This window comes from Panthera pardus, unplaced genomic scaffold (assembly GCF_024362965.1).
Source record: "Panthera pardus isolate Hobbes unplaced genomic scaffold, ASM2436296v1 HiC_scaffold_13, whole genome shotgun sequence".
Lineage (NCBI taxonomy): Eukaryota > Metazoa > Chordata > Mammalia > Carnivora > Felidae > Panthera > Panthera pardus.
Window position 1 is genome coordinate 48947030 of NW_026526688.1, and position 12594 is coordinate 48959623.

At 44.5% G+C, this 12594-nt stretch overlaps 1 protein-coding gene across 2 annotated transcripts in view; it reads left to right on the forward strand.

The window, feature by feature from the left end:
- The first annotated feature begins 784 nt into the window (after positions 1–784).
- The window catches only part of EPHX2 (epoxide hydrolase 2), a 77252-nt gene continuing 65442 nt past the window's right edge, over positions 785–12594 (forward strand). The window contains exon 1 of one of the 2 annotated variants that reach the window (XM_019440845.2): positions 785–961. In XM_019440845.2, coding sequence (XP_019296390.2) covers positions 861–961 — 101 coding nt within the window. In that variant the 5' untranslated portion in view covers positions 785–860. The remainder of the gene's footprint in view (positions 962–12594) is intronic. The other variant, XM_019440847.2, reaches the window with a different exon arrangement.

The window sequence follows — 12594 nt, forward strand, 5'->3', positions numbered from 1 at the left end:
GAGTGTGGCGTCTGTGATTTAAAACAAAGCCAGGAGGGGTGCCTGGGTGGCTCAGTCGGTTAAACGTCTGACTTCAGCTCAGGTCATGATCTCGCGGTCCATGAGTTCAAGCCCCGCGTTGGGCTCTGTGCTGACAGCTCAGAGCCTGGAGCCTGTTTCAGATTCTGTGTCTCCCTCTCTGACCCTCCCCCGTTCATGCTCTGTCTCTTCCTGTCTCAAAAGTAAATAAATGTTAAAAAAAAATTTTTTTTAAATAAAACAAAGCCGGGAACACTTTTAGGAGTACTAGTACAAGTAGCATGTACAAAGGAGTAATAAGTAAGCCTCGTTCCACAAGAGATTGGAATGGATGTATTCTGAATTGGCATACCATACCGAGCATATTTTATTCTGGAAACACATTTTCCCTTGACAGATAAGTGTGCGACTAGGGGAGCGTGCTCAGGATAGTGAGGGGTCTGTAAATATATGCACCGAAAGGAGGGCAACAAAGCTATTAGTTTAGTGGCTAGGCCAAGGGAAACGCACATCAAAGGATCCAAATATTGAACGCAGCTTTTGGCAACACACGCGCGCGCTTTAAAGTCTGTGGCCCCTGGCTCTTTCTCAGACGTCCCCTGTCTCAGGCCTGCTCGGTCCGGTGAAAGTCTGGCAAATTGGCGTGAAGCGCTCAGCCCCGGCAGGCCGCGGACACAGGTCCGCTTTCCGCCTGGGACGCGACCCCTGCCCGACCAGGACAGGGGGCGGGGCGGGGGCGGGGCAGGGGCGGGGTCCCGGCGGCCTGCCGCTCCAATACCACCCCAGACCTCCGCGCACCCCGGGCGCTTTGTGCGGGGCCGGAGGTGGAGGCGCAGGCCGCCATGGCGCTGCGCGCGGCCGTGTTCGACCTGTACGGGGTCCTGGCGCTGCCCTCGCTGGCCGGGGCCTTCGGCCGCGCGGAGGAGGAGTTGGCGCTGCCCAGGTAAGGGAGCCGGCGCCGGGCCAGAAAAGGACTACGGGCGAAGGGTAGGGGGAGAGGGGGAGGCGGCGCGGCAGGGGGCGGGACCCTGCCGAGAAGCTGCCTCTGGGGACCTCAGGCCGTGCTTTCACATTGCTTAGGGAGAGAGCCCTGCTAAAGGTTAAAACAATTACCCGGCCCGAAAATACCCGAGCATGTCAGTAGACCCATTGTCTTTCTGAATACTGAGTAATTAAATCTCTCTAAAGACTCCACAATTGCCCTGTGTATTGAAGGCTTTTCCCAAAGGGAGGGGAACTGCTCGCCGCGCCATCTGCTGTCCCCTAAGTCTGTGTAATGGAATGGGTCTTAAAAGACGCGCTGAAGTTTGCAAGAGAAAAAAGTTCTGTGCGTTGCCGTTCACGTACTAGAAGAGAAAACTAGAGAAACAGCCCCAAAGCCGAATCGCTGGGAAATGATGGACTAGGAAGCGTCACCTGTGAAGAGAAATGTTCAGAATGAGATTTCAGTAACACCAGAAAAGAAAGACCTGTTGTGATAATTGGGGAAAAGAAACAAACAAAAACCACCCACCAGAATGTAAAACAATTAATACAACATGGTTTCAGTTATGGGGGAAGAAGAGCTATATGCCGAAAAACGTCTGGAAGAAGTATTCCAGAATATCCTTGGGATTGTTAATCCCAGGTGAGATTATGAATTATTTCCTTCATTTGTCTACTTTTTGCATTTTCAAAGTGCAAATATCTGCTTATGAACATGTGTTTCTCCTATAGTGAGAAGGAAGGAAAGTCTGTTTGTTTAAAACATTAAGAAAGAAAGGAAGAAAGAGAGATCACTCTGGCAACACCCACAAAAACGAAATTCTGAACTAGTGGCAAGAATAAGTAGAGGGTGGAAGCTTTGAGAATTGTGCCCTGTTTTGTTTCATGGCAAATTAATGCTCAGAGATTGAGTTTGTTTTTGTCTGCAGTTTATTTAACACTGGTTTGCTGTGGGTATTTCACAAGCCAATAGCATGCAGGATAATGTCCCTTCATAAACCAATAAACAACATACTTGCAAACAATGATTGATTAATCCCATTCTTGTTCCAGTTAAGGAGATCTGAACTGTATCCAAATGAGGTCCAAATGTAGTTGTTTGAGTTTGCACTTGTGGGAGATGGTGTAGCCAATTGAGAGCTGCCCTCCAGCTTGCTGGTGCAAAAGTCAGAGTCCCCTGTTGCCAGAGCATGTTGCTAGGGAACGATGGCACAAGCATTGGTGGGCAGGAGGACTTTCTTCCCCAGCTGGCGGCTATTCCTGAAAGAGTAGCCTTTATCAGGGCAAAAGCTAATTGCCCCAAGGGCTTGGGAGAGCTATTTAGACTAGCAGAGCCCCTCAGCACTGACCAAATACTCTGGAGAGTCCCCACAGACTCTCTGAAGGGCTTCTTCAGTTTTTTTTACTGATTGACATCCAGTGAGGCCGTCAGCAGTTGAGCTACTGAGTGCTTATCAAGGGCATAGGACCAGACCAGTTACTGACTTTCTGTTACAGCTTCCCTCCTTTCAAAACAGCTTCACATCTAACAACTTCATTTTGGGGGGCTGGCGGGGGGCTCTTTGTTGTGGATTTGAAATCATATCAAACCAGTACAAAACATGCCCCATTCTAGAATTCTTGTGATACTAAAGACCAGCAGGACTTTCTGTCCTGTTGTATCAATTATAAAAGACTGGTTAGTGCAAGCATGCCAAGCCAAAAGGGGTCTCAGAATCTAGAGCAGCCCTTACTCCTACAGTATGGAAACTGAAGCTTAGCAGAGGATTCACTTGATCTCTGTAGTAATTAGACACAGGCAGCCATGGAACCAGTTTTTCTGCCTCCCTGTTTAGGATTCTTTCCTCTCTGGTTCATCATGACTTCCCACTCCCTTGGCTATTGTACAGGGAAAGATACCAGTCTGTAGGCGGTGAGTAAGTACACTGATAAGTATGTCAATAATAAATTGATATCAATATGTCACATCAATAATAAGTGTGTCAATAATTATTTGTTGTCAGTAAACACAAATAACACAATAAACTCTGTGCCTACAGAGTCCACAATCAGAATAATCACATCCCAGGTCATTAGGATTTGAGAGAAGGATTGAAAATGGAAGGCCACCTTTGATTCAGGCTTGTCCAATTCAGATCATTTACAGGAGCAAGAAGCTGAGGGAGGATTAGTGAGTTTTATTTTTTATTTTTATTTTTTTATTTTTTTTTAAATATTCATTTATTTTTGAGGGAGAGCGTGAGTGGGGGGCGGGGCAGAGAGAGGGAGACACAGAATCTGAAATAGGCTCCAGGCTCTGAGCTGTCAGCACAGAGCCCGACGCGGGACTCAAGCCCACAAACCACAAGATCATCACCTGAACCCAAGTTGGACACTTAACCAAATGAGCCACCCAGGTTCCCTAGTGAGTTTAGAAACCCTTTTAACCATAGTGTTGTTTTGCTTCCTTTTGACTCATAAATTTGATTTTATTTTTAAAAGGCCTGAAAAGAGAGTAAGCTGCGAGCTATATTTGTGCCTGTGATCTCATCAATGTGGGGGTGAACATGACTTGTGAGGATACAAGTATACAAGTTTACAAATGTGGGGTATTGAAAACAGCACTCATCTCTGAGTCAGGCCCAGATTAAAAATCTCAGTTCTAACACGTACTGCTGGGTAACCTTGTTTAATCTGTTTTAGTCTTAGTCAACTCCTCTATAACCCTAGTCTTCATGTTAAAATAAGAAAATGCCTTCTAGAAATTTTTGTGAGGGTTAAATTAGGTAACATGTAAGGTGGATGGACAGCTGTATTGTGACACATTTCTTTATAAAAGTCTCGTGCATGTGTAAAGTGCTCCATTAGGCATATTCTGTTTATAGTTGCAAAGACTCTTGCACTCCCTCTGTGACCATGGTTAAGATCATTCCCAGCAGTCATAAAACAGGTCATAGCAAAGCTAGCTGGTGCCAGGAGGTCAGAGTCCATAATCTTGACCTTCTTAGCCTTTGGAGTCTGGGAACTAACCGTGAAGGTATTCATTCAGCAGGTAAGCCTGGGGCACCTGGGTGGCTCGGTTGGTTAAGCATCCGACTCTTGAGTTCGGCTCAGGTCATGATCTTGCATGCAGTTCGTGAGTTCAAGCTCCATGTCGGGCTCTGCACCGACAGCCCGGAGACTACTTGGGATTCTTTCTCTCTGCTACTCCCTTGGGCTCTCTCACTCTCTTTTGCTCTTAAATAAATAAACATGGAAAGAAAAAAAAAAAAGGTGAGCCTGAAGAGCCTGCCTTACACTGTACATTTTTCAACGTGCTTGGCATCCGGTATGCAAACTCAGGCATCCACAGATGGCCAGAGCTCAAGATGAAGGGAGTGCCATCAGAGGGACAAAGTTTTTGGGTGGTTCAAAAGAGGGACAGATTAGGCCTAAGCTGGAGAACCAGGAAAGCCTTAGTGGAGGCAGAGCCTGAGAAGACTGGTAAGAGGTTGATGGGGAGAGATGTGAAGGGAGAACCTTCCAGATGAAGGGAGCAGCACGAGCAAAGGCTTGGGGGATGGGGGGTGGAAAGCAGGGAATGTGCACTAGAAGATTGAGTGTGGCCAGAGATGAGGGACGTTGTGGGAGACAAGTAGGGGAGTTGCTTGTTCCTGTGCTGTAGTGAGACAGGAAAGTCAGGCTGAGCGTGTACCTACTTTGATAGCCGGTGACTGTCTCAGGGGTTTTGCGCTGGGGTGGAGGGGAGGTAAAATCACAGGTGCTCAAATGCAAGGTAGCCAGTTGTTGGGGTGATGGGTCAGGTACACCGGTCAGAGGAAAGAGGCTGATGCTCACTTGAGACCCGGGAGTTCGGGCGCTTGCTGGTAGAGCAGGCGGGGTGACGGTGAAGCCCGGCAGCGGTTGGAGCCGAAGTGAGCGAGTCCTTCTCTGAGCGAGGTCACAGGCATGGAAGGTGAGGAAGCTGTGCTGAAGGGCCCAGTGGGGATCCAGGGAGGCCCGAGAGCCTTGTGCCGAAGCCGTGAGGGGGAGAGGGCGGGAGGGTCCTGGACATCCGTACATCCCTGCCAGAGGACAAGGTGATGGCGGCCTGGGAGGCCATCCTGAACACCAGCAGTGGAGACGCCTGAATACCTGGCCTGGAACAGGAGGGTGCAGCTTCTTCCGGTGGGCATCGGTGGCATCACACAGCAGGAGGAGGGACGGGGAGACTCCACTCTTGGCGGTGACCCACTTGGACCAGTGTCCTATGAGGGTCGGGGTGCTAGAGATGGGGGTCACCTTGACAGCTGAGGCTGACATGATCTAGAGGAGCCAGGATGGCGCCCTGAGATCCGGATCCGCTGTGTAGACAGTCGTGTTTTGCGTAATACCTTCGCACACAGCTTTGTTGTGGAAGGTCCGCCCGCTGCACTTGGCCTGAACACCAGGAATGGGGAGAGTATCAGGTCCTTTCAAAACTGTATGTTCAAGGGGACGCTGGAGAGCTCAGTCGGTTGTGTCCGGCTCTTCACTTTGGCTCAGGTCATGATCTCACAGTTCACGAGTTTGAGCCCCACATCCGGCTCTGTGCTAGCTGAACGGAGCCTGCTTGGGATTCTGTCTCCCTCGCTCTCTGCCCCTCCCCTGCTTGTGCTCCCCCCACCCCCTCTAGATAAATAAATAAAAATAAACACACAAAGAAAAATGTATGTGCTAGAACCCGAGGTGCTTGTTGTATGCAGTGCTCAGTAAATGTTTTTTTTAGCAAGAGAAACAAGGGGTCAGCAAATACAGAAAGGGTATTTGAGAATCAGGTCTTCTTATCTGTATCCTGCGTGCTCTATCAGGAAGTATTTGTTGAATGCCTCCAGGAGCTCCGGGGGCAGCTCCCAGATTTGTAGTGCTTTATGCCTGTTACTTACTACCTCTGGGATTTTAAATTATCTCTGAAGCATCTTTCTCTTTATTTTCTTTTACACATAGGTTTTAACTTCACAACTAATACACAGATGCATCCTTGTTATGAAAATTTTCAAACTAACAGAATAGCACAGAACAGTAATGCAAGTCCTGGGGTGCCTGGATGGCTCAGTCGCTTAAATGTCTGACTCTGGATTTTTGGCTTGAGTCATGATCTCATGGTTTGTGGGTTCGAGCCCTGCATCGGGCTCTGCTCTGGCCGTGTGGAGCCTACTCAGGATTCTCTCTCTTTCTCTCTCTCTCTCTCCCTCTCCTTCTGCCCTCCCCTGCCCTTGCTCGCTCGCTTTCTCTTTCTCTCAAAAGAAATAAACTTAAAAAAAAAAAAAAAAAAAAGGAATGCAGGTCCCTCTTCTTCCTCTTCCTCTCCCCATCCCTGTAATTGTGGTTGATACCTAGTTCATTTAATCCAAAACCAAGGGGGTTTTTAGAGGGTCCCCCCGTAATTCTTTTTTGTGTGTGTTTATTTTTGAGAGAAAGTACAAGCGGGGGAGGAATAGAGAGAGGGGGAGACGCAGGATCCAAAACAGACTGTGCTGTGCTGACAGCAGAGAGCCTGACGCGGGACTCAAACCCACCAACCATGAGAGCATTACCTGAGCTGAAGCTGGACACTTAACTGACTGAGCACCCAGGTGCCACCCCCCCACCCCCATAATTCTTTATAGCAAAACCTGGGCCTGACTTCATTTGACCACAAAATCTGACCTCGTTTTGGTAGTAAATCCGAACTGAACAAGTATGGGGCTATTTTTCATTTTTATCCCGTTGCTGTGAGTAGTCACACATTTCACCACAGAAATACTAATGGTTTTGATTAAGAGGGCTGCCCCAGACCCTCCTGGAGGGGTTACTTACCATGGTATATCCCCCAGTTCTTTACCGTTACAGTCTGAACAGTTCTGACTTTTGAAACTCCTCTGGTTCTGAGGTTTCAGATGAGGCCTTGTCTGTCTGTCACTTGCTTATCTGAATTTGCAGGCACATCGATGCACGGTTTGGTAGGTAGGTAGTTTGGTAGATAGCTAGGTTTATTTATTTATTTTTTTTATTAATATGAAATTTATCGTCAAATTGGTTTCCATACAACACCCAGTGCTCATCCCAACAGGTGCCCTCCTCAGTGCCCATCACCCACTTTCCCTTCTCCCCTACCCCCCATCAACCCTCAGTTTGTTCTCTGTATTTAAGAGTCTCTTATGGTTTGCCTCCCTCCCTCTCTGTAACTTTTTTTTCCCCCTTCTCCTCCCCCATGGTCTTAAGTTTCTCAAGATCCACATATGAGTGAAAACATAGGGTATCTTTCTTTGACTGATTTATTTCACTTAGCATAATACCCTCCAGTTCTATCCACGTTACTGCAAATGGCCAGATTTCATTCTTTCTCATTGCCACGTAGTACTCCATTGTGTATATAAACCACAATTTCTTCTTCCATTCCTCAGTTGATGGACATTTAGGCTCTTTCCATAATTTGGCTATTGTTGAGAGTGCTGCTATAAACATTGGGGTACAAGTGCCCCTATGCATCAGCACTCCTGTATCCCTTGGGTAAATTCCCAGCAGTGCTACTGCTGGGTCCTAGGGTAGATCTATTTTTAATTTTTTGAGGAACCTTCACACTGTTTTCCAGAGCGGCTGCACCGTTTGCATTCCCACCAACAGTGCAAGAGGGTTCCCGTTTCTCCACATCCTCACTAGCATCTGTAGTCTCCTGATTTGTTCATTTTAGCCACTCTGATTGGCCTGAGGTGGTACCTGAGTGTGGTTTTGATTTGTATTTCCCTGATGAGGAGTGACGTTGAGCATCTTTTCATGTGCCTGTTGGCCGTCTGGATGTCTTTTTTAGAAAAGTGTCTATTCATGTCTTCTGTCTGTTTCTTCACTGGATTATTTGTTTTTCGGGTGTGGAGTTTGGTAGATAGTTTGGTAGATAGCTAAGATTAAAAAAAAAAATAGGATTGTGCCACACGTACTGTTCTAGGCCTTAATTTTTTTTTTTTTTTTTTACTTAATTTGCTTAGTTTCAATTACTTCAGTTAACAATTGGACATCTTCCTGTGTCTATTTATATATATATCTACTTTTCCTTTTTTTAACCACTCCATAGTATTCCACAACGTGGAAGTGCCATCGTTTATTTAAACATTTTCCCTCTTGATGGACATTTTGTTATTTCTTAATCATCAATGTTACAAACAGTGTCCCTGCAATAGCTCCCTAGGGTAGTTTGCTAAAAGTGGAAAACATCAGGTGAAAGTGCATTTACATGTAAGTTACTGCTGGATTCTGCCAAAGCCTTCTGTAAAAACACTGCACCTTTCCTGACAGCGTATCAGAAACCCAGCCCCAGAGCCTCCCCGCAGCGGGGATGACCCTTTTAAATTTTTGCCATGCGGATGGGTGAAAAATAGCACCCTGCTGTGCAAGTTTTCATTTTCCTCTTCACTATTCATTTTAATTGGCCATTTGTAGCTCTTCCTTTGGTATTTACCTGTTACGCTGTTTTCCCATTTTTGTCCTGGATTGTTTGTCACTTTGATTGATTCCTACCATGATGTTTTATGTTTTCTACTTAACCACCGCTTCTGCTATTTCTTCCTTTATTCCTCTTTTTCCTGTCTGTAGTTGTGTTGACCAAGTTTTCTTTTTCTCCAGTTTAACGGGGGGGGGGGGGGGGGAAACATTTTATTTCTAGTCTTCTTATGGGTACATTTTGTTTCTTATCTCTTTAAGTAAGCTGTAATTATTTTATTTTTATTTATTCTTTAAGTTTATTTATTTTGAGAGAGAGAGAAAGCATGAGGTGGGGAGGAGCAGAGAGAGAGAGAGAGAGAGAGAGAGAGAGAGAGAGAATCCCAGGCAGGCTCCATGTTGTCAGTGCAGAGCCCAATGTGGGACTTGAACTCATGAATTATGAGATCATGACCTGAGTGTCAGTTGGAGGTTTAACTGACTGAGCCACCCAGGCGCCCCCACCTATGATTTTTTAATGTGCATATATAGTAATTTATTCCATTAACAGAACCTTTTCTATCAGAATGCATGTTTATTGGTGTCTTTATTTTTTGTATAATGAAGAATTTGTCTGGTGTTTGTCCTGGGTTCCTAGCACGGAGCTTCTAAAGCCCTCCGAATTTCCTGAGGGAGAGGAGTGCCATTGCTAGGCAATGAGGTGACTCATGGGGGTAGCTTACAAACCTTCATGGTTGGGACTGGTCACCAGGAAGGCCAATGGAGTGACTGGGGTGGAGACCGAAACTCCATTTTTGGGGTGGAGACTGAAACTCCATTTAGGTAAGAAGGAAGTCTTACTGATGTGGGACCTTAAGGAAAGTAACTGTGTTTGGAGCCTGTGGTTTTCTTTTTAACACCAACTGACTTGGGGAGACCGCTCAGAGAGGCCCTGAGACTGCTTGAAAAGAGACATACCTGGTCAGCCCCCAGCTGCTTCAGCCCTTCCCTTCCCCCATCCAGTTCTAGCTGTCTGCGGACACAGAGCGATCCCCAGCCAGAACCTCCCAGCTGAGCCCTTCCCTAATTCCTGACCTGCAGAAACCTTGAGAGATAATAAAATGACTGATTGTTTTAAGCCACAGGTTTGGGGCTGATGTTTTAGGTAGGAGTAATGGCTAGAACACTGTCTGCCTCCTTTACAACTTAATTTTTCTCAGTATCACTAATACTCTGTGTAATTTACCAGTTTATTCTCTTTCTCCCCCCCACTAGAATGTGAGCTCCTGAAGAGAGAGATTTTTGTTCACTCCTTCCATGTTGCCTCTAACAGTGCCTGGCACATAGAAGGTGCTCAGTGAGTGTTTGTTAGTGAATAAATGAAATGGTAGCAGGGAGGGGAGGCACCAGCTCAGCTGTCAGAAGTCCCCGAGTCCACTTTCTACTCATGGAGTTTATTGACAGTGACTTTGAACCTGCCCTGGGACTTCATGGGGAAAGAACAACAGTAGACTTCTTTTCACATGTTCAGGCTCTTGTTTTCCTCCTTTCTCCCTTTTTTTTAGTCCATATGTTCCAAGCTACATCCGTCTTCCAGATTTTCTCATACTTTTTAGTCCGATAATTTACGCTTTCTTGTTTTTCTTAACGATGGAAGTTATTTTTCTTTTTAAATCTCTTAAGGGTATCTTTTGTATACTCTTAGTGGGATTTTAGGCAGAAAGAGAAATAGATACATGCTCAGTGTGCTGTCCTGATACCATCCCCACTCTCTTAGTTTTGCATTTTTCGATGCCATTTTAATCGTTGCATAAAGGTGTGTGTGCCTTATAACTTTATTGCATAGAGGTATGTGCCCTGTGTTGATATCAAAGTGCTTAGTAGGAACTGCCATTTTCTTTCTTTCTTTTTTTTTTTTAGTGTTTATTTATTTTTGAGAGAGAGAGAGAGAATGAGCAGGGGAGGAGCAGAGAGAGAGGAAGACACAGAATCCAAAGCAGGCTCCAGGCTCTGAGGTGTCAGCACAAAGCCCTATGCGGGGCTTGAACTCACGGGCTGCGAGATCATGACCTGAGCCAAAATCGGATGCTTAAGCAACGAGCCACCCAGGCGCCCCAGTAACTGCTATTTTCTAAACTGCTATCAAATTATACTCCTACCAACAGTGGAAGAGAGTTTCACTTTCTCCACAAGGTCATTAGTCCTTGACATTGTCAGGGTGTTTAAATTTAGTGGTTCTGGTGGGTATATAGTGTCATCTCATTGTGGTTTAAAAAAATTTTTTTTTAATGTTTATTTATTTTTGAGACAGAGAGAGAGAAAGCATGAATGGCGGAGAGTCAGAGAGAGTGAGACACAGAATCTGAAACAGGTTCCAGGCTCTGAGCTGTCAGCACAGAGCCCAATGTGGGGCTCCAACTCAAAGGCCATGAGATCATGACCTGAGCCAAAGTCAGAAGCTCAACTGACTGAGCCACCCAGGCGCCCTTCATTGTGGTTTTAATTTGTATTTCCCTGATGAATAATGATGTTGAGCTTCTTTTTATATGCTTATTGGCCGTTTGGTAATTCTCTTGAGTGAAATTCTTGTTTAAGTTGCCCATTTTTCAATAGGGTCATCTTTCCCTTATTGAGAAAAGATTTAGGATTCTTTTTATATTCTTGATAGAAGTCTTTTGTCATATGTATATATTGCAAACATCTCCATGTGTATGGTTTACTCATCACTTTCTTAATGATGTCTTTGATGAACAGAAAGTCTTGATTTTAATGACATCTGATTTATCATTGTTTTGTTTTATGTTAGTGCTTCTTGTGTCCTTTTAAGAAATTTTTGCTTACTTAAAGGTCATGAAGATGTTGCTCTTTCTTCTTTTTTTTTAAGTTTACTTATTTATTTTGAGAGAGCGTGTGCATGCGTGGGGAAGGCATAGAGAGAACGTGAACCTGTTGTGGGGCTGGAACTCATGAACCCTGAGGCCATGACCTGAGCCGAAATCAAGAGTCAGACACTTAACTGACTGAGCCACCCAGACAGCCCATATTGCTTCTTCTTCTAGAAGCTGGATTGTTTTAATTTTCACATTTAGGTCTATGTTCCACTTCAAAACAAATTTTATAAATGGTGTGAAGTCCCCCCCGCCCCCCACTCATGGATATTCAGTTGCTGTAATGCCATTTAATGAAAAAAATCTTTCCTACATTAAATGTTAGTGGTGTCTTTGTTGAAAAATCAAATGACCATATATGTGGAGGCCTATTTCTAGCCTCCCTATTATATTAATTTGATATATATGTCTATGTTTGCAATAATACCACATTGTCATAATTATTATAGCTTTATAACAAATCTTAAAATCTTATAATATAAATCCTTCATATCTATTCTTGAAGATTTATTTGGTTGTTCTGTGTCCTTTGTGTTTCCAGATAAATTTTATAATGAGTGTGTCAATTTTCACACTTACACACAAAATCTGCTGGCATTTTGATTGGAGTGAATTGAATCTTTATATCAGTTTGGTGACAATTTTCCCTGAACCATATTAAGTCTCCTGATTCATGAACTTGATACAGATCTCTCCATCTGTTGAGGTCTTTAATTTCTCTTAGTTTTGTAGTTTTCAGTGTAGAGGTCTCAAACTTCTTTCATCAGATTTAGTTCTGTTTTCTTCTAATGCTATGACAAATGATATTTTTAAAAACTTAAATTTCCAATTTCTTATAAACCGCATTTGTCCTGTTCTCAACTTTTTACTTTGATCTATGTTAAGTTGACTGGAAATCTCTCTTGAATTTTTTCTTTCTTTCTTTTTTTTTTTCCTGGCAAGGCATGTGATGGTAAACATTACTTTTACATGGCTGAGATTTTCTGTTGCCTTCACAAATGTATAATAAATTGTCTGGAGCTAGAAGCCCCTAGGTAGCTCAGTCAGATGAGCGTCCGACTCTTGATTTGGGTCCTGATCTCACGGTTGTGAGATTGAGCCCTGTGTTGGGCTCTGCGTTGACAGTGTAGAGCCTGCTTAGGATTCTCTCTCTCTTTCTCTGTCTCTCTCTCTCAAAGTAAATAAACTTAAAAAAGTTGTCTGGGGCTAGAATTTTTGGGCTGTTTCTTTTTATCTCAATGTCTAGTGAGTGGTTCCTCCACAATCTTCTGACACTTAAAGCTGCAGATAGACAACTAATGTTAGCTTGAAT